The sequence below is a fragment of the Candoia aspera genome, chromosome 1 (assembly GCF_035149785.1).
Source record: "Candoia aspera isolate rCanAsp1 chromosome 1, rCanAsp1.hap2, whole genome shotgun sequence".
Taxonomy (NCBI): Eukaryota; Metazoa; Chordata; class Lepidosauria; order Squamata; family Boidae; genus Candoia; species Candoia aspera.
The window spans coordinates 80,642,393-80,663,698 of NC_086153.1; the positions used below are offsets into that span (position 1 = coordinate 80,642,393).

The 21,306-nt window shown below is 40.6% G+C and overlaps 1 protein-coding gene across 1 annotated transcript in view; it reads left to right on the forward strand.

Moving 5' to 3' along the window:
- AGPAT4 (1-acylglycerol-3-phosphate O-acyltransferase 4) overlaps positions 1 to 12,602 on the forward strand; it is a 73,491-nt gene extending 60,889 nt beyond the window's left edge. Inside the window, exons 8-9 of the mRNA XM_063307784.1 lie at positions 1,027 to 1,225; positions 11,981 to 12,602. Coding sequence (XP_063163854.1) covers positions 1,027 to 1,225; positions 11,981 to 12,072 — 291 coding nt within the window. The 3' untranslated portion in view covers positions 12,073 to 12,602. The remainder of the gene's footprint in view (positions 1 to 1,026; positions 1,226 to 11,980) is intronic.
- The last annotated feature ends 8,704 nt before the right edge of the window (positions 12,603 to 21,306 follow it).

Genomic DNA, 21,306 nt, shown 5'->3' on the forward strand with positions numbered 1-21,306 from the left:
ATACAAGTCCAAAACCCTAATAATACAACATCCCTCAGAGGAACATGGTTGAGACTGTGATCTTGAGGATGTTGCTGGGCATAGAATCACAGAATGGGAAGGGACGCATTCAGTCCATCAAGCCTAGCTCCCTGTTTAGTGTGGGAATCCAAATTGCATTCTGCTAGCTGTCTAGGCTTCCCTTGACCTTGTCCTGTGAAGAGGAGCCTACCAGCTTTCTCTGACTGCACTGTCACTGCTGTCACTTTTAAGTAGACTTTTTCTGACACTGAATTGGAATCTGCCTTCCTTCATATGTGTAAATGGAGTCAGTGTGAGCAGTTCAGTCATCTTTCCATCCTACATGGGAAAGAAAAAGAGTCTGTGTATATCAGGAAATACAGGAGTCATCTCTTGGTTTCAAAAACTTATTTATTCATTATTGTGTGTTTCCCTCTTTAAAACACTTAAAAAAAAGAAAGTGAGAGGAAAGGAATCCACAAAGTAAAAGGAAAAGAGCAGATATTGGTTAGAGCATGTTGGTCTTTATCCAAGGAAAGACATAAGTTTGTACCATATATTTGAATTTTAACATTATAACAAGACTTCTATAGTTTCTAGAGACCATTTTAGAGATTGAAGTTTGATTGTTTGGGATTTCAAATCCACATTTTAAAAACTAAGCTGACTTTAAATAAGAATTTATTAGTTAATACTTTTAATGCAGTAGCCCTTCCATCCCGCACGTTTATTGGTTGATAGGACACTCCAGCTGTTCTGTTGTTTCAAAATTCCATATGGAGATCATAAACCAATTGCTTAGTTGTCTTAAAGAGAAGAGCTCATTGAAACTGTAGAGTTTGCGAATGAGGACGTGGCAATTTGGTGGAAAGGAGGAATAGTGTATTTAAAAGCATCAGGTTTGCTTCTTCTGTGATACTGCCCTAAAGGAACAGAAACACCAGAAATTGGGAGAGAAATCACACTTCCTGCCTGCAGTGAAGACTTTAGCACATAACCAGCTTTTCCCTTTATTGTTCCAACTAGGATGCCTTTCAAGAAGAATACTACAGGACAGGAACCTATCCAGGGACTCCCATTGTGCCATCCCGGCGGCCGTGGCCTCTCTTGAATGGGCTTTTCTGGGCCATATTGCTACTCTACCCTTTATTCAAGCTGCTCATCAACATGATCAGCAGCGGCTCATCCCTGACACTTGCTACTTTAGCCTTTGTCTTCGTTGCAGGTGAGTTATTGACAGGCATAAGGCTGCATCTAAGAGAAAGGCCCCTTTACATCCCATCTGAATCTCTTGCATCCAACATCTAGATGTGGACAGATGTATTTGAGTGGGAGGAGTAAGGTTGTGCTTTGATGGCCCAGCTTAACTCTGGAAGCAGAGGAGAAATTGGGTGACCTAAAATTTCACCACGCTGTTGTCCTACAAATTACTTGTGCTTTTTAAAGTTTATGGAACTGCACTGGAACTGCACTAGGAAATACTGAAGAAAAAAGGCAGAGAAGGACACTTCAGAGCTAGCAAATTTTCAGATGTGTGGCTTGTTGTTTCTCAGATCCAAGGAGGGATTGGGCTAACTTTATTTTTACTGTTTCCTTCATTTTTCTTCCTTAAAAATACCATTTGAGAGGGATGACCATGAAATGTCTTTTGAGTAGAATGCCACTCTCAGCTCAAGTGTAGCTTTAAGGATTTTTCTTTTATCACATAAATACTTTTTTGTGTGAATATGTATGCATACATAAACATACAGGTTGTCCTCATTTCGTGACCACAATTGGGACTGGCAACTCGATCGTTAAGCAAAGTGGTCACTAAGTGAAACTGCAACTGTGCTTATGATCTTACTTCAGTTTTCCTTTGCTTTACAGAGCTGTGAAGGTTGTAAATGTGAGGATTGGTCACAAAGTTACTTTTTCATCACCATTGTAACTGCAAATGGTCACTAAAGGAGGCAGTCACTAAAGGAGGACTACCTGTATTGTACAAATCATTTAAATCCCTGATCAGGGACCAGTTTTGCCAGTGAATTCTTCCATGGTTACATTATGACCTGGATGGCCAGTCATCTCCTTATTCTGTATGCTTAAGAACTGATCTTGCTGTACATCCTCCTATTATTTTGTAGCCAAATTGTTACAAACTGAAAGTGTATTGGCCATTGTCTAGCAAAAGCATATATTGTTTTATTGTTCTCATGAAACTCTGGATGGAGCATGCATTATCATAGGTAGGCAACTGGTTCTGACAGTGCTAGTTTTCTGTCAAGTAAAACCATGTTTCCAAGCAATGTTGAAGAGGAAATCATAGGGCTATATGAGTAGGGAAGCAGCAAGTATATGAGGGCAAGCTTAGGCAGGTTCTCATTTCCAAACTATTTATTTATTTATTTATTGAATTAATGTCACCACCCATCTCCCCCAATGGGGGACTCTGGGCAGTTTACAATAAAATGACACTAAAAACATAACCACCTAAATTACCATTAAAGTACAAATAAAAATGAATGAAAAATCCAAGTGGAGATGGAACATAATCACTAAGGGGTGCTATAGCGCCAGCCATCCCCAGGTGGAGCTATCGCTCTCTCCCTCCCAAGCAAGGCGGCAGAACCAGCTCTTCAATTCCTTCTGGAAGTCCGAGAGAGAGGAAACTCGTCTCAACTCTGGGGGCAAGATGTTCCAAAGGGCGGGCACCACTGCAGAGAAGGCTTGCCTCCTGGACCCTGCTAGATGAAATTCCTTTACTGATGGGGTCCGTAGCATGTCCTCCCTGTCTGACCGAGTGGGATGGGTTGATGTGATGGGGACGAGACGGTCCCTCAGGTACCCTGGTCCCATGCCATGTAGGGCTTTAAAGGTGATAACCAACACCTTGAATTGGACCCGGAAGCAAATTGGTACCCAATGCAGCTCACGTAACAGTGGTGTCACATGGGCTGATTTTACAGCACCAGTAACTGTCCGTGCAGCCACATTCTGGACCAGCTGAAGCTTCCGAATACTCTTCAAGGGTAGCCCCATGTACAGTGCATTACAATAGTCTATATGGGAGATGACAAGGGCATGAGTGACTGTTTGGAGGGCTCTCGGTCCAGGAATGGGCGTAGCTGGCGCACCACCCGAAGATGTGCGAAGGCCCTCCTGGCTGCGGCTGCCACCTGCTCTTCAAGCAGGAGTCATGAGTCCAGGAGGACCCCCAGGTTCCGCACTGGTTCCGAGTGGGGAAGTGCCACCCCATCCAGAACCAAAGAAGACAACTTCCTGGAACCCAAGGGGCCATCAATCCACAGCCACTCTGTCTTACCAGGGTTCAGTTGAAGCCTGTTGTTCCCCATCCAGACCCCCACAGTCCCCAGGCACTTGGAAAGGGTGGAGACCACATCACTTACTTCACCAGGGATGGAGATATATAACTGAGTATCATCGGCATATTGATGATACCTCATCCCATGGTGATGGATGATCTCATCCAGCGGTTTCATGTAGATGTTAAATAGGAGAGGAGAGAGTACCAAACCCTGCGGCACCCCACAGTGGAGGGGTCGAGGGCTGGATCTCTCCTCTCCTATCACCACCAATTGGGAATGGCCCTGGAGGAAGGAGGTGAACCAGCGCAAAACTACACCGCCCACCCCCAACCCCCTGAGCCGCCCCAAGAGGATACCATGGTCAATGGTATCGAAAGCCGCTGAGAGGTCCAAGAGAGCCAGGATGGATGCACTGCCCCCATCCTACTCCCACCAGAGATCATCCATAAGTGCGACCAATGCGGTCTCCGTCCCATATCCTGGCCTGAAACCTGACTGAAAGGGGTCCAGATAATCCGTTTCCTCCAGAATTCTCTGGAGCTGCAATGCAACCACTTTCTCAACCACCTTTCCCAAAATAGGGAAGGTGGGAGACAGGGCGAAAATTGCCCAGTATAGTAGGGTCCAGGGATGACTTCAAGATGTTCTTGAAATCCTTTATTTTGTGTTCCCTTGGTTGTCTTATCCACCAACTGCTTGTTTACTTCTTCCTCTAGAGCAGTGTGTTTCAACCCAAACTGGCTGAGGAATTCTGGGAATTGAAGTCCACACATTTTAAAGTTGCTGAGGTTGAAAAACACTGCTCTAAAGGCTGTAGGTTTCTCACAGCCTCTTCACCTGAAGTAGGAGGACTACCATTATGGAAGGCAAAATATTCAGGCAAGAGCCTACCTCTCACCTCACTAGTTCTTGCTGAGCCTAATGATAAATGTGCACTTTAGGCAGCTTTATAGAGAACTGAGTTAGGAACAAGCAGTGGAAAGCCTGGAACTGCAGCAAAATACCTTGTTTCTTCTTTTATCATGTGTGGGATTCCTTCTTGATCATCAGAGCTATGCATGAATTTTGGACGGTGTACTTTGCTGCTACTAATTAAAGCAGATGTGTCTTCTTAGGCTCATGTCAAAGTCTGAAATAAAGCATTGGCTGCTTTAATTAGTAGGAGACAAGGATTCTGTGCCTGTGTCAGGTCCCTGGCAATTCTTCCCAATAATGCACTTACTGATTATAGCATTTAAAGTCTTAGCTTGAATGCTGTATGCCAAATATTAACATAGTTGTTTTCTGTATTAGTTATAGAACTGAGTGGGTAAGCAGAGTGGTATGGATGGAAGATAATTGAATCAGAAGGATGGGAAGGAGGACCTTCAGAATCATGCTGTGATTTTGCTGGTGTCAGTGGGTCACAGCCCTTCCCTTGGACTCCTTTGCCACCTTCAGGGCTTCCTGGCCCCATATTCTCCCTCTTGCTGTCCCTTTGTAAATCCATATTTTTCCTGTGAATCTGTTGTTTTTTTCTGTTGCATGGCAATATTTTATAAATAAATATCTTTGTTTTGTCCCTCATGAGGTCAACCATTGCAAGTATCCATTTCTAGGTATTGTAACATGTGATTTGGCACTAACCTGACAGTATTTTCTGTAGGCCAGATTTTCTTTTTCTGGATTAAGACACTGTAGTAATAGACTGAAAGGAGGATATGACTGCATCAAAATAACCTACATTCTGCGCCAGTAAAATACATTGACCAATTTGTGCCTATGTGTTTAGTGTGTTCTTACTTTGCTCATAAAGGTGCAGGGGGTACTGCTAACTATTGGAAATTCTTTCTGTCTAACACTATCATCCTAACATCCAATAGCATTTGCTTTTTAAGGATAAGTGGAACCAGTATCAGATCTTCCATTTGTGCAGAATACGCATAGCCATGTTCATATGTAGAGTGCAGAATAAATATATGCTTTCTCCCTACAGGCAACTCCTGAAAATCGATCCCGATACTCACCATTTAAGGTGTTTGGAATAAGAAATGTCAAAGATTTGTCTGAGATAGTACAGAGGAACACTTGCTGGCAGGGAGGGCTTATTCACATGCAAGTATCTGCTGTTCCCTTCACCACAAATGGTACTGTGGTCATGTCAAATGGGGTCAGCCAGCTCAGCTGCTACAAGCATACACCACGGCTGTAAAGATTGTCTGCTCATCACACTACATAACTAGGGTTATGTAACTACACACTCAAGGCAAGGAATTTGGAGGACACTTTCATTAAAACAGGTGCACTATTAGCCAGGATCATGCTGACTAAATGAAAGGAATCATTCATCTTATACAGAAATAAGAGAAAGGGTAGTTTTGCACCATGTTTGTTCAATGACGTATGGGACGCGGTGGCGCTGCGGGTTAAACCGCTGAGCTGTCGATCGGAAGGTCGGCGGTTCGAAACCGCGCGGCGGGGTGAGCTCCCGTTGCTCGTCCCAGCTCCTGCACACCAAGCAGTTCGAAAACATGCAAATGTGAGTAGATTAATTGGTACCGCTTCGGCGGGAAGGTAACGGCGTTCCGTGAGTCATGCTGGCCACATGACCCGGAAGTGTCCTATGGACAACGCCGGCTCCAAGGCTTTGAAACGGAGATGAGCACCGCCCCCTAGAGTCGGACTCGACTGGACTTTACGTCAAGGGAAACCTTTACCTTTACCTTTTGTTCAATGACACAGAGGTGTTGTGATTATTATTGTGTTGTGTTGTGTTGTGTTGTATTGTATCTCTCCAAAGATTTACATCCTGTCCTATTCTTCGCTCCCTTCCATTAAGAGATGGAGCAGAAATGCTTCCATTTTGATGCAAGGTTGCATCCGCAGTGAAACTTTGATTGCTTCCTGAACAATCTATGAGAAAGGGCTTTGCTCTTTTTTAGAGAAGGAAATCAAGACGATGGTTTTGAATATTTAATGGTAAGAGGAACTGAAATGTTATGGAATGTTTCCAATGTAGATGTTTTACAGACAAGAGAATGAGCTAATTTTTAAAAATAAGCAGAAAATAATGAGAGATTAAAACTGCATGACCACAATTACTGTATGAGTAGCGTGATGGTAGAGGCTGCACCCATTGATTTTTGTGATGGAAAGGATATTAAGGACATTCCTCATTCTGTGATCATCCAGGCTAAATTTTAAGATTGATTTCCTAAAACAGAGAACTCAACATTTAAAAAGAAAATGGCTCTTGTTGTGGATGACAGTGAAACATCACAACAATTGTTAATTACTTTGGTTGCATGTATGGCTGCATGTTTCTTGCATGCAGTTTTTTCAAAACTGTCATAGAAATGTCTTTTTAAACTTTCAAGCAAGTGCAGATTTTAATCACTGAGTCTTTGCACACCACAAATGTCATGATAGGCAAAAAGGCTGTTTTATGTGAACCAGCTGAGCCTGAGACTGCTGCAAAATAAACATAGAAAGTCACAGCCAGATAACAAATATTTACTGAAAATAATTTCAGTAGCAATTATTGCTGTTTGGAGAACTGAAAATAACTAAAGTTACTTGCTCATACCAATAGTTTGCAGAAACGTGCATCATGATAGTAGGTCTGTTTACCATAATCCAGCATTGTCAAACCCATTGATTACAACTTCCTGCTGGCTTTCATTCATTAAATAAAAAGAAGCCTTTTGAAAACCATGTGACTTTCTCATCTTGCATGCTATTCCAGGTTGATTGATTTTGAGGGTACGTTTTTAATGGTCCTAATCTTCGTTATAATTTTTACTATGATTCTGCAATTGTTAAAATGCTAACAATTCATCATAACATGACAGAAACAATAAGAAAAGAATAATAGCCAACGTTGTCATCAGTCTTCTTATCCCCAAAATGGAGACCAGTACCTACTGAAATAAACGAGTTTAAGGTATAAGACAATTTTATCTACGGTGGGTAGGAGTGTTTTAATATAAGCACAGTATATTACTGAATATACTCCACAGGTTATTAATAAACGTGTTGAATGCTATCGCTGTCTTGTACGGCAAACAAACTACTATCCAGAAGAATGTCAGGTGAATCTTTAAGATTGGTATTAATTTGATGACAGAAGAGAAGAAATAGTATTAAGAAAATGATTAGAACCTTTTCACTCATAAGTAGCTCTGTTTCGACTCTGCGATCCAGTCCAAACTAATTTCTGAAACTGTTAAGTTGACCACTCCGTTAAAATTAATTGTTAGTACAGTGTGAAAGAAGCTGTTGTAACAATGACTTAAACATAAACGCAAACTTGATTTCTGCCAATATGGAACTAATGCAATACCATTACACTCCTCTTGAAACAGCAATGTGTGTTTCACTTTAGCGCATTTTTCTTAATGTTCAATATAAGGAATCCATCTTAAGTTCACATGCATCCCAAAATAGGTATCTACATTTAAGTCCAGATGTTGAATTACAGCATGGCAATTGGTTAATATATAAGTTCAGAGCTCTATCTCGGGAAATCTGGTTTTAAGGTTTTATTCTTTTGGATGAGTCATTTGCATAAGGTATTTGAATTCCAGAGATTCAGTCTTGAAAAATGGCCTTGCTTTCGGGAGCCAAGAGTTGTATAAAGTTCATTATGGTCTTTCATTTAAATATTACTTTACTTGTGACAATGGGATATGCAACATGCTGCCCTAGTGAAGGGTTTTTGTAACTTGGTAGTTGGTTTGAGCCCATAGTGTATATAAAGGACATTTGAATGCTGAGGTTGCATTGGTATTAAATGAAGAGAAAGTCCTGCATAGACAAGCGTTATCTTCTGTTTCTGCTTTTGGCTAATTTGGTATCACTCCAGTTAGTAATGGTACAGAGAAGAATAGTGGCCATTTGAGAGAGCCAGTGTGGTGTAGGTTAGAGTTAAGGTGCTGGGCTAGAACAAGGAGATCTAGGTACAAATCCCTCCTTAGCCACAGAAGCTCAGTGGGTGACTTCAGGTCAGTCCCTCTCTCTCTTTCAACCCTACCTCTCTCACAATGTAAGGAATGAGTAGTATGTATGCCCAGTTGAGCTCCTGAAGGAAAGACAGGATATAAATCTAACACATTTACAAGTGCTTCTGTGACTGAGAAGTGTTTTGGTCTCTTGGAGTCTTCTTTGCTATCGTGTCCGCAGATTTTCAGTTTTGGGGCATCCCTGAGCTTTACTAGATGATGTGCTAGGGTTCAGAAAACAGATGAAGCAGGTTATAATGTGGCTTCTTGTATATTTATAGATGTTACTCCTCTCTTCAGCCAGAAAGGTGATATGAGAAACTTAGCCACAACTACTGGGGGGAAGAAGTCCTTGCCCACAGGTTTACATTCTAAAAAATGTGACATAAAAGGGCCAAGAGATGAGAAAGGCAGAGGAAAAGAATGAGCTTGGGGTGTCAAAATAACTGTTCGTATGTAATAGTCAGTTGGAGAAAATGCAGGAAAAGTATCTTGATGGACATTGTATTTCAGGAGAGCTGATGGAAGAGCACGGTGGTCCATCTTACCTCCTTCTGGTGTTATTAATTGACTAGCTGAGCTTATGTATTAGTACAGTTCCCATTCAGAGGGGAAAAGGTGCTTTGGAGCACACAGGGGTGCACACGTAGCGCTTACCTGCAACTCCTTAAAACGAGTGTGTCCTTTCCTATGGTCAGGTTGCAACTATAAAGGGCAGCTGTGCAATCCTTATAAAGGACGCAGTTGCAGGCTGATGCTGTGCTAATGTCTCATGCACTGTAAAGCGTCGTCTTGCCTTTGAACCTGAAGCTCTCTGCGTAGCCATAGTAAACATGGGGTGTTTCAAAAGAAGTTCCAAGAAACCATCTAGCAGAGGAAGAATCTTGTCAATCAGAACAGGGTTAAGATAATGATTGATTGATGAGGTCTCTGAATGATGCAGGGCTAGTGGCTGCTATCACAAAATCAAGTATATTTCTTTCCTCTGCAGCTTATTTCCTATAGTTTTCATTTTCCAGGCAGCTGCCAGTATTTTAGCCTTATTAAGCTGCTGTTCAAAAATGCAGAATTCCTCTGGCTGATGCGTAACTTGTTTTTGTGAATTTCAGCTGAGCATGGAATTAGCTAATTATTAAAATTCATTATAACAATATTGCACAGAAATTGATAATGTATTTTGATCTAAAACTTTTTGAGATTAAACGAGTTCTCTGTCTTGCACACCTCCTGCCTCTCTCATTCTCTCGTGGTTCTATTAACTCCTTCCCTCCCTCCCTCCCATTATCTATTTGTAGCCAGAGCAACAGCAAAAGTAGATTCTGGGTTAGTAACTTAATTGAATAGAAAATACAGGTAGTCCTTGCTTACCAACCACAATTGGGACCAGCAACTCTGTCGCTAAGCACCTTGGTTGCTAAGCAAAAAAAAAAACACCACATGATCACGCTGGACTTAGAACCTCACTTCTGCTTCCGTCATTAAGCAAATCACTGTTGTCATTAAGCAAGACATCACATCACTGCAACTTGCGATTTCACTTCTGCATTCTCCATTAATTCTGCTTGTTGGAAGCTGGTTGTGAAGCTCACAAATGGTGATCACGTGACCATAAGATGCTGCAATGGTCATAAATGCGCACTAGTTGGAAAGCACCCAAATGGCGATCACATGACTGCAGGATCTTGTGATGGCTGTAAATGTGAGGATTGGTGGCAAAGTAGGTTTTTTTCAACCATTGTAACTTTGAATGGTCACTAAACAAGGCAGTCAGTAAGTGAGGACTACCTGTACCCTTTAAAAAGTGAGACCTACCCTATACTACAGGTTATGGATTCTTTTCAATAATTTCTGCAACAGAGTCAGCCTCAACATAATGTCTTTTATATAAGCGCATGAGCATACAGTTTCAACTGAATTGTGCATGTGTTCCTGTGCATGCGTTTCCTTTCTCTTTCTTTCTCTTTCTCTCCCCTCCTTTCTAGGCCTCTGCTAGGAGTCTAATGGTTAAGAACCTTGAAGAAGGCTTGAAGCCAGTAAGTGAAATCGTTTGAGCTGACCCAGGACTGAGGTTCTCACTCAAGTCCATTAGAGTAAGGGAGATGGGAGGAGATGTGAAAATTGAACTTGTGGTGCTATTCTCCCTCTTGTTTATCACTGAGATTCCAGTTAATAAAACTAAACAGAAAATAATAATTTCCTTATATTACTATAGCTCTACTTTCCACAAGACATGTTGTCTTGAAATAATAGCAGTTGCATATAAAGGTTGTATGTTGTTATGTCAGCATGAAACTTAGGATGGACAACTGCTACTACAAACTACTTTTTCCATTTCGAACATGGCTTAATGGCCAGTAATAAGCACAGAAAAGGTTTTTTCATATACAAGATCCATCTGGAGAGAAATCAAACAGCAGTCGGTAGACAGAACATTGTCCAGCCCAGTAAGCCATATATATGGTTCACGCAAGAGATGTTGATGTCACTTGTGGAATTACACTAGGTTGTGCTTTGAGTTCTTTTTATGACCAGTCTAGCTATAATTTTGCTCATCCAAAACTATTTTGATATAATGAGAATCGTATTATGTATCTTATACTGGTCAGATTCTTGGATATCCCTAGTTGGAGTTGCTGAGTCTCTTCGTTGAATGGTGTATTTGGTGGTTGGTTGTTCTGTTTTGGAAGTGTTGTTATATGGTCATTTATTAGCCTGTTGCAAAATTGGTAAGCTCAGGTGAGTCAGGCAATCACTCAGTCTTCCCAATATCACAATGGATTTTCTGTTCATAGTCCATGCTGATTTTGTACCAAGTGAATATATCTTTGCAGGTGGGGAGTGATGGCAGCATTCGTGCTCTATGCAAATAATATTTTATTGTGTTTGTTTATTGCTGTTGAATTTTACGTGCTGGCAAGATGCTTGGCAATTATTTGCACTGGAAGAGACATTTCTGCTACCATCACTGAGGCAGAACAGTTTCAGAAGTTAACTTATAAAATCCTTGCAGCTATAGGATGTAAAAATGGCCATTTTTCCTCCTTTATGTTGGATCTTAGTCTAGATTGTGGGAGAGTCATTAAGAGCCTTTAGAAGTCATTAAGCATCAAGGCTTTTTTATGGTTATAGTCCTATTCACCACATTGCCTGGAAGGTTAGCCCTTTTGTGCTCAGGAGCCTTTGAATTGTATATATAGCATCCCACTTTTTTAATGCTCAAAAACTAGCCAGTTCAGGCTGAAATCAGTTTAAGAATCAATTTGTCATTGGAGAAGTTGCTATAATGTAATTTTTTTTACCAATTAACGCAGAGGAAAAAAATAACATTTTCAGTAAGAGATGTACAAATGACTTTAAATCAGTGTTATAGATTTAAGTAGATAAAATGGACAGTACAGTAATCCATCACATTGAGCAAAGAATCTGACAATCATGAGTGCTGTGCTTTTGTTCTAAGTTTTGACCTACCTCCTTTGCTGGACTTTTGTGTGGCTTCAGAGGAAAAACATTTATTTCTAGCATGATATCCCAAAGGGTGAATAATTCTCCTTCTTTGCAGAACATGTCAGACTACTAATAGGGCAATATAATTTGATATATGCTCTCACTATATGAAAGCAAACTTGCTATTGGTTTTCCACATATTTCTCTATGTTTAACACCAGATATCCTTTTTATATATATATATTTCAGCTTCAGTTGGTGTTCGATGGATGATAGGAGTTACAGAAATTAACAAAGGCTCCACGTACGGCAACCGTGGACACAAAGGGAAGCAAAAGTGAAATCCCCAGAGACTGCTTCAGACCCAAAGGGAACAAGCTTGTGAACTGCTGTGCACATTTGTTTCCAGACATGAGGATCAGGAATTCACTGAATTCGTGTCTCTTCTCTATCCATCTCTTCCCCTGCTCCAGCTGGGAACAGGAGTCAATATTCTGCAATTTATTCTTTCATTTTTTCTATACTTTTTTTCATTCATATTTTCCAGAGGAACAGGGTTTTTTTAATTAAGGAAAAGAAAATATGCAGACACAATATAGTAAGGAAGCATATAAAGGAATTAATATTCAGTCTCTTTTCTTTTTCTCTATAAATCTTTAATGGATTAAAATATGAAATAAAGTTTACTTTCCTACAAGATGACCAAAATGAATATTTTATATATTTAAGAAAGTAAGAAACATTCTGTTGGATGGACCAAAAGCCTTTCTAGTCTGGTGGCCTATTTCCCAATTGTGACCAACCAGTTGCCTCTGGAAATCCCATTGGTTGGATGTGAAGTCTGTGACAACCTCACACAATGTTCACCCACAGTTGCTCTCCAGAAGCAGCATGTGGGTGTGAAGATTTGTAGTCTTAACCTTTATGAATTCGTCTTATTTCATTTGAAAGCCATCCTAAGTTGCTGTTACAAATTCCATATTATACATGCTGTGTGAAGAAGTACATCCTTTTATATTTATGCTACTAGAAAATGGGTAATTGCCTCAATGTCTGTAAGATCCTCATTCTAGCTATGGGAATGGCAGAGCCAAAAGTGGATAGTGTTTTAGATGTGCCTCTTAATGCAAAATTATCTTGTTAGCTTTCAGTTAGTAGTAACCCAGTCAGGTTATTTAAGGATAGTGCCTAAAGAAAAAGCATTTGGATCCCTAACCATCCATCCCAATGGAGTCATTGGATATTTTCTGTTATACACAGAGATAGAAGAGAAGGACTGCCATACTGTTAACTCTTGAGGAAAGAGGATACTTTTTTCAGATACTTTCATGAACAATAATCTAGCCATAATCTCCAAATATTTAGCTTCATTTTATGGTATTTTGAAAAAAAGGAAGGAATTGCCTATTTATAGACATCCCAATAGAAGAGAATATCTGTAGCTCAGGATAGAACTGTGGAGTCCTTAGTGCTCTCTGAGCTTGGTGGTTTCTTTGCAGACGTTTCATTACCCAACTAGGTAACATCAGTGTGAGTGAATGTGGGGTTTGCTCCCTGTTTATACACAGTAGCTTGCTCTGCAAGACTACCAAGGAGAAAACTACACCCTCACCAAAAGAGGGAGCAAATCCCACACTCATACTGATTATGTTACCTACCTCCACTTACAGACATCTCTGTTGTGTCCTCGTCGCATTTTCAACTAAAAGATGCCAATAAGGTTTTTTTCAGGAAAGGATAATTTTGGCCCCTTCCTGTAACTTTTCCATCTTTTTGGAGATGCAGTGACCAGAACTTCAACCAATATTCCAAAATATATTTGCATTTTAGATTTGTTTAGTGTCATTTCTAATCTCTTTATTTTTGTGGAAGTAATTGTCTTAACCAATGAGTGATTCTCGGGTAATACTTTCACTGAGCTACTTACCACTTTCCAATATTTATCCTCTGGCCAGCCTAACAGAAATATGAAGACTTCCCCCACAACGTTCGTTTGCAGTTTGCAGACACAGACGTGTATTTTTACCAGTTTGTTTTCCATTCACTTCAGAAAGTGAAGTGAATGCAGTCCTATTTTTTTGCAATCCCCTTTTTTATTTGCACTCAATTGTTTATTTCCTTGGCAGACTTGGTCACCAGACTATTCATTTTTAACTCTTGAATATATTTGAGAAGGTTTAACATTCCCTATCATAATATGTATCCCAGAGAAATCTATTTCTTACATTCTCCTATTGTAAAAACTTATTTTTTTCCTTTCTTTTTTGCTTCCTGTTCTTTAATCAACCAAAACTGTTTGCAAGTCCATTTATAGAAATATCTACCACACTGCAGTTATTTATTCACTGACGCTCCCAAGGAACCCAAAAGATTAGTGAGAGAAGTTATTTCTTTAGAAACTTGTTGATTCTTGTTCAGTAAAACCTATTTTTCTATACGCATAGTATTACCTTTAATAATGCTTTCTAAATCTAACCCTAACCCTAGCCTGTCATTCCTTGAATCCCCAATTCCATTTTAAATACTGGTATTACATTGGCTGCATTCCTGGTATATAATACAGATTTTGATCATGATGATTAATTAGATATTTTTATTAGAATACTGACAATATTCATCTCGCCTTGGATTGATATTACTCTGGCCTCCTTGATATATAGATCTACACTGCTGCTACTATGCCTCCCTATGGGTTTATCATATTCGAATTATATACAGTAGTACACTGAACTATAATATAGATTGTTTGGTTTGGGCCAAATAAGTGTGTGAACTCGGCTATTTTGGTTTGTAAACAAAGTTTCATAGTTGTGTGGCTTTAGTAACAGACTTTTATATTACAAGGATTGGTTTAGCATTCTAAAATCTATGGTTTGAGTTAGACTATTTTTTATGAGTTTCTGATACAAACAAGGACTCTTAACAGTATGGGGCCACGTGCACCCAACATCCCAACCACTTTAGTATATTCAGAGAACTCCTCCCTGTTATCAAGGATTAAATCCAAGATAGCAGAGCCCTCCTCATACTTCTGAAAGAGAAAAGTATCACCAACACAAGAATTTAGCTGACATATTTGATAGAATGAGTCTTCCAGCAGATATCTGGGTAGATTTCATTTTTATTTGAAGCTTTAGTTATCTGCTTTAATAAATCTTCCTTTACCTGTTCTGGCTGCTTTGGTGATTTGTAGCAGACTCCAAGCAACATATTCTTTTGGTTAACTTGCCCTTTTATCTTAACCCAGTTGCTTTCAACATGTGTGTTACGATCAGTCTAGTGGACCTCTGTACAGGTAAGTTCACAGTGCTACCTAGTTTCCTGTCTTGTGTTGCCTTGTTTCTGAAACAAGTTGTACCTGTGAAGCCCAGAGTTCCCTAGTGGAATTCATTCCCCCATGTTTCTGTTCTCTCTATTATAGCAAACGTGCCTTTGTGCCTCATGGCATCCAGCTCATACTCTGTGCATTAGTATGGAGACATTTAAGATAATGTACAGGTAGTCCTCACTTAATGACCATTCATTTAGTGATGGTTCAGACTTAAGATGGTACTGAAAAAACTAACTAACAACTGATGCTCATGACCATTGCAGTGTCCCTGCAGTCACGTGATCACAATTTGGGCGCTTGGCAACTGGTTCACATTTATGACCATTGCAACATCCTGTGTTCACGTGATTGCCATTTTTGACCTTCCTGGCTGGCTTCTGGCAAGCAAAGTCAATGGGGAACCACGTGCTTCACTTAACGATCACGTGGTTCGCTTAACACCTGCAGTGATTCGCTTAATGACTGCCACAAAAAAGGTCGTAAAATCAGGTTGGATTCACTTAATGACCGCTTCACTAAGCAACTGAAATTCTGGTCTCAGTTGTGGTAGTTAAGCGAGGACTACTTGTATTAGATTCCCTTGTTCAGTTTCCCTTTTCTGTTATGCTAAACTAGTGATTTCCAAAACACTTCGCTTTGCTGCTGTATTAACCCATTACTTACTAGTAAAGGTAAAGGTTTCCCTTGACGTAAAGTCCAGTCGAATCCGACTCTAGGGGGCGGTGCTCATCTCCGTTTCTAAGCCTTGGAGCCGGCGTTGTCATAGACACTTCCGGGTCATGTGGCCAGCATGACGACACGGAACGCCGTTACCTTCCCGCCGAAGTGGTACCTATTGATCTACTCACATTTGCATATTTTCGAACTGCTAGGTGAGCAGGAGCTGGGATTAACAACGGGAGCTCACCCCGCCGCGCGGTTTCGAACCGCCGACCTTCCGATCGACAGCTCAGCGGTTTAACCCGCAGCGCCACTTGTTGGTAATCCATTACTTACCAACTCTTTAATGGACTTGTGACTCTCTGCCCTTGTATTTTAAAGTCCTCCTGACCAGGTTAGCCAGCCACCGTCCAAAGATGTACTTTAATTCCTTAATGAGATGAATTCCATCTCTGCAAAGCAGCCCCACCTCCCTGATACTTTTTACTACTCTTCAAAAAAAAAAACACCTCTATTAGTTCCATTCATGTTGCAATAAGTCATTTACTTGAAAAAAAAGTCTTTTTGGATTTTTGCTTTCAATGGGAAGTACTGATGAGAAGACCAACTGGACCCTCTTGCCTGTTTTTGATTTTGATGTATTTCTTGGAGGCAGAAAGTTTCTTCCTTGTACAGCAGGATTACTTTGTTTTACAAGGCTGTCTTATTCCTGCTTAGTTCCTTTCAGCTCCTGCAAGGAAATGGAATACACAGGCCTTGTTTAAAATTTAAACAAAATTAAGCATTTAATGCCTCACTGACATGTGTTGCTATCAGTCTAAGAAAGGAAGCTGACCCTAGATGCCTTGTTTTAACCAACTGTTAACCCAAATGTCACTGTAATATCCAAATGCAGAAGAAGATGATATCCTGCAGTAAACCTCGACCACTTCATGTGTTGTACCAGGGCAAAAGATCTGGGCCGGAAGATTCTGGGTACGATTGCCTCAGTATAGCTTGACTGTTGCCAAAGCAGCAGTACACTCAGATGTGAAGATGTAAATGTACTTTCCAACACATCATTAACAAGATGGAAGGATGCTGTGGTGGAATGTCTGCCTGCGGAGGGGGGAGAGGAGGGCGCGTTCCAGGTTGACAAACATTCTGGCAGTTTGCTTTCCTTGGAGAAGGGGGAAGGGCCGAGGAAGAAAGACTCACCCCACCTTAGATTCACAAGAGGACTCTTCCCTTCAGCTCTGTTAGGGGATCTTTAGTATGGCAAGATTCTGTGTATGGTAGAGAATAATAAAGAAACTAGAGCCTGCATCTGACTCAGCATGGTTCTCTTCACCATTTTCCCTGACAGATGCTGAGAAATCAGTGCTAAATATAAGCATATCAATGGTGATGTACTACATGTGTGTCTATAATGAGAATTGCTAATGTGGATGTGCAGGGAGAAGCTACGCCTGATTTAAACAGGCAGAGGAGTTAAAAGCAAGGATTAAAATTTGGCAACTGTGTGAAAGAGGACTGGAAACATTAAGTTTAAACCCTTATAATGTAGAAAGCTAAATGTGTATGAAATGAATTAGAATCTTCTTTGCTAGACTTCTTTGCTTTGATTATCACATGCAACCTTGGTATCAGCTGTTCTTAGCTGGTACCACTTGTCTCTGTCAGACGAATTTGCTACCCTTTGTTCAAGGAAATGAACCACTGAACTATTTGAGGGATTAGCTATAGAAACTTCACTACACTTGCAACTCTAGATTTTGGTTGAGGTAGAAAGAACTACCATAATAGTAGATTCCTGCTGATGTCAAGTCAATTACATCATCGTTTTATTTAGCATAAATATTCATAACCATTCTAAGCAAACATTTGCCATGCTTTTTTACATATTTTCTTGATTCCAAGGCCAGAATTAAGAGAAGGAGATAATGAAAAAGGAAGAACTTTTCAAATGTTTAGCCGTCACATTTTTACTAAAAATATGTACTATCTACATTTTAGCCCCACATTGAGAAGTGTAGCTTGGTAATGTCTGAGTATACATAAAACAGAAAATTCATTTTGTTTCATGCTGAAAACAAAGCAGTCCACTCAAAACATTTTGTCTTGAGTGTTCCATGTTTTATCAAAACTTGAATGGTTTTGACCATTTTGGTCAATTTTTAAGGGAGGGGAGTTATCCCTACACAATATAACAGTTCAAGCCTCTTGTTCCTTTCTTTTTTTTTCCCCCAGACCACAAGAATAGATAGGTCAGTAGTTCATGTTGAGTGCTACCAGCCATCCAACTTGCAAGTAAGAAAAAAAATCTGCCAATAGGATTATTTTTAAGACCTCTCATTATAGAAGCAATGTCTTTCCTCTTCTGTTGTACTCTTTACATTCCAGTATCCTCCCTTTGCCATGGGGGATATGCTAATCCAAAGGAACCTACACAGAGATTAAACACTGTTGCTTTAAAAAAGAAAAGATCTCTCATTTTCAAATCAATTTCTTCTTCCTTAGCAGGATATCCTAGCAGGCAATGAATTCCATTCTATCAGTTTGAGGGAGATGGGCAGTGACAAAATTTGAAATATAAATAAATAAAAATTAACAGAAATGGGATTCTTTTCAAAAGCATTTTTAAGTAAACTTCATCTTAAGCCATATATGCCTAAATCTTACAGTCAGGAACAGAGACTATCCTCCTCCGCCCCAGAGGAGGAAGCCTGCAGATTTACCATAGGTTTCTTGTCATTGTTGTTTGGCAGACTGGCAGGAGCTAGCTGACAAAAACAAAGTTAAAGTATATTTCCTTCTCGGAATGAGAATATTGGTAAGAGAAGGAATGAAAAATACAAGGAGAGAAGCTCTCCCCAGGCAACATACAAACAAGCCTGCCTGCCTGCCTGCCAGCATTTACACCCTAAAATATTAACTAGCTCAGAAGAAAAAGGAGTGATATCAAGCCATTCATAACACTCAAACTCAAAGGGCTTAGAAGAGCCAATGGTCATGCAGCCAACCAAATCAAAGCAAGCCACAAGCAGGGAAGACTTTGCAGGGGGAGAAAAACATTACGTGGACGGCTTGCTGTGCTTTGGTACGCGTGCATACTTTACACATGGTCTTGATTGTGGAGCTTTCAGAGGGAATTTGAAAGAGCCACTGCAGGTATGAGGGGCATCCTGGAGCTCAATATTAACAGGATGAAGAGGATGTAAAGTGCACACACACACAGTGAAAAGGTCCCCTGTGCAAGCACTGAGTCATGTCTGACCCTTTGGGGGGATGCCACTTTCACGTCTTCTTGGCAGACTATAGTGGGGTGGTTTGCCATTGCCTTCCCCAGCAAGCTGGGTGCTCATTTTACTGACCTCAGAAGGATGGAAGGCTGAGTTGACCTGAGCCGGCTACCCAAGAATCCAGCTTCTGCTGGGATCGAACTCGGGTTGTGGGGAGAGTTTCGGTTGCAATTCTGCCGCCTACCACTCTGAGCCACACACACAAGCACAAAGCCAAAGCCAACTAAATCAACATGGTACTACTTGTAGCACTCTCCATGTTACATTCAGGGTCAGTTTGACCAATACATTTGTGTGCATTGAAGCACACTAATGCATTTGCACATGTGTACGGATGCCAAAGAATGTGCTGGTTGGATGCAATCAAAGCAGACACAGGCCAAAATATAAAGCAACTGAAAGAAGCTGTACAAGATCAGAAATCATGAAGAGAGCTGGCTATGGAATCGCCAAGGGTCGGATACGACTGAATGGATAATTCAATTCAATGGATGCCATTAATACCTTACCACTATTCATCTGCTTCTCTTTTGAAGGCTATACACATAAAACTACCCATATGAAGTCAACCTTCTCCACACAAAGACACTTTAAGTCTAGGCAGCCGGACAATGTCATGTTTTTCTCCCTGGGATGTGTGGTTTGCAGCTTGCCAGGGCATCCTTTCTATGCTATATATGTGTGTGGTCTAAGTGCACGTAGCCTCAGAGCCAGCATACCCTATTTGACCCTGCTGTATCTGGGACTCAGACCCAATAACTAGGTGTAAGGACACAACCAACCTCAAGTGCTGTGCTAGCACAAATGGAAGATAATACTCAGGTTACAATGACTTCAGCCTCTCTCACTCATGGGCCAGGGAGGAGATAAAGGCAACTTCATGAGGACATGGCAGAAAAAAGATGTGGCCAGGGATCTTCATGTCATGGTTACAAACAAGGGGGGGGGGGAAAGGTCTCAGTACCCAAATATCTGCTCTCATCCCAACCTATCTGTGCTCTAAAATCATCTGGATGAAGGAAGGTTCTTTTCTGCATTCCAACTGTAGAAGACAAGGTACAGCTACACAGAAAAGGCCTTTTCTGTGGTGGTATACTGACTTTAGAATACCCTCTACGGTCACAGTTTTCTTTTCAACCCAGTCTTACAAACTGCTTTTGTTTGTCCAAACATTTAAAAGTCATTGTTTTCATAGAATTAGAGTTGGAACAGACTCTGGAAGTCTTCCAGTCCAACTCTCTGCCCAGGGCAGAAATCTTCAGACCAGCCCAGACAAAGGGCTGCTCAACCTTTGTTTGAAAGTCTCCAGTGATGGAGCACCCACAGTTCCAGGAGGCTGGCTGTTCCACTGCTTAAGTGCTGGCGTGGTCAGCAAGTTACTCCTTATTTTGATTTGGATCTCTCTCTAAAGTTTCCACCCATTGTTTCTTGTCTTAGGCGCTGTGGAGACCAAATCCACACCTTCTTCCCTGTGATAACCCTTCAAATATTGAATTATATCTTTTCTGTCCTGTACGGGTATTTTGAGTGTTATATATAATGCTTTGGGATCTCCGCTTGAAGTCACGGACTAAAAATATTTAAAATAAATAGTTAGAAAACCATGATGTTTGGATGATCATTATTTTCTCTACAAAAGCAGGATTTTCAGAGGGAAATTTCAAACATGCAGCTACTTCTTTGAACCCTCAAGATTTAGGAAAAAGTGCATTACTTAATTCTGCTGACCGTATAATTTTCTTAAAGCACATCAAAAGAAAGCTGAATTGTTCTAGCTCATGTGCCCCAGTTATCCTAGGGCCTTGCCCCACTGCTGAATTAAAATGCTATCCAAAGATCTTTAAATCAGCAGAAAACGATGCCAGCATGAAACCTGCTGCCTAACCATGACCCAATCTCTACTGCATCTGTTTTGACTCACTGGCTAATGGTACAGCACAATTTTGCATGTGCGGCACATTATAACTAAAGTGTTTGGTTCACTCCTTCAGCTTGTCTGATCTGCAATCCCGGAAGGGAAGCAGGGAGAAGTCCCAAAAGGGACAAGTCGAGTTATAGGTCTTTGCAAAAGACATGTTTCAATTACCATTTCACCTGGAGTTCAGGCTTAGTATTTATGGTATCTCTGGTGAATGTGAAAGATTTAAAATAAACGAAGACCAGAATATTACTGATTATGGTCTTATATGGGGGGAACGTTACTTTTTCATAAAACTTATGCACGGACAGTCACTATGCTGTGTTTTTTAAAGGGATCAGGCATACAGCATTAACACTTTTTTTTCATACTTGAATTACCTGCA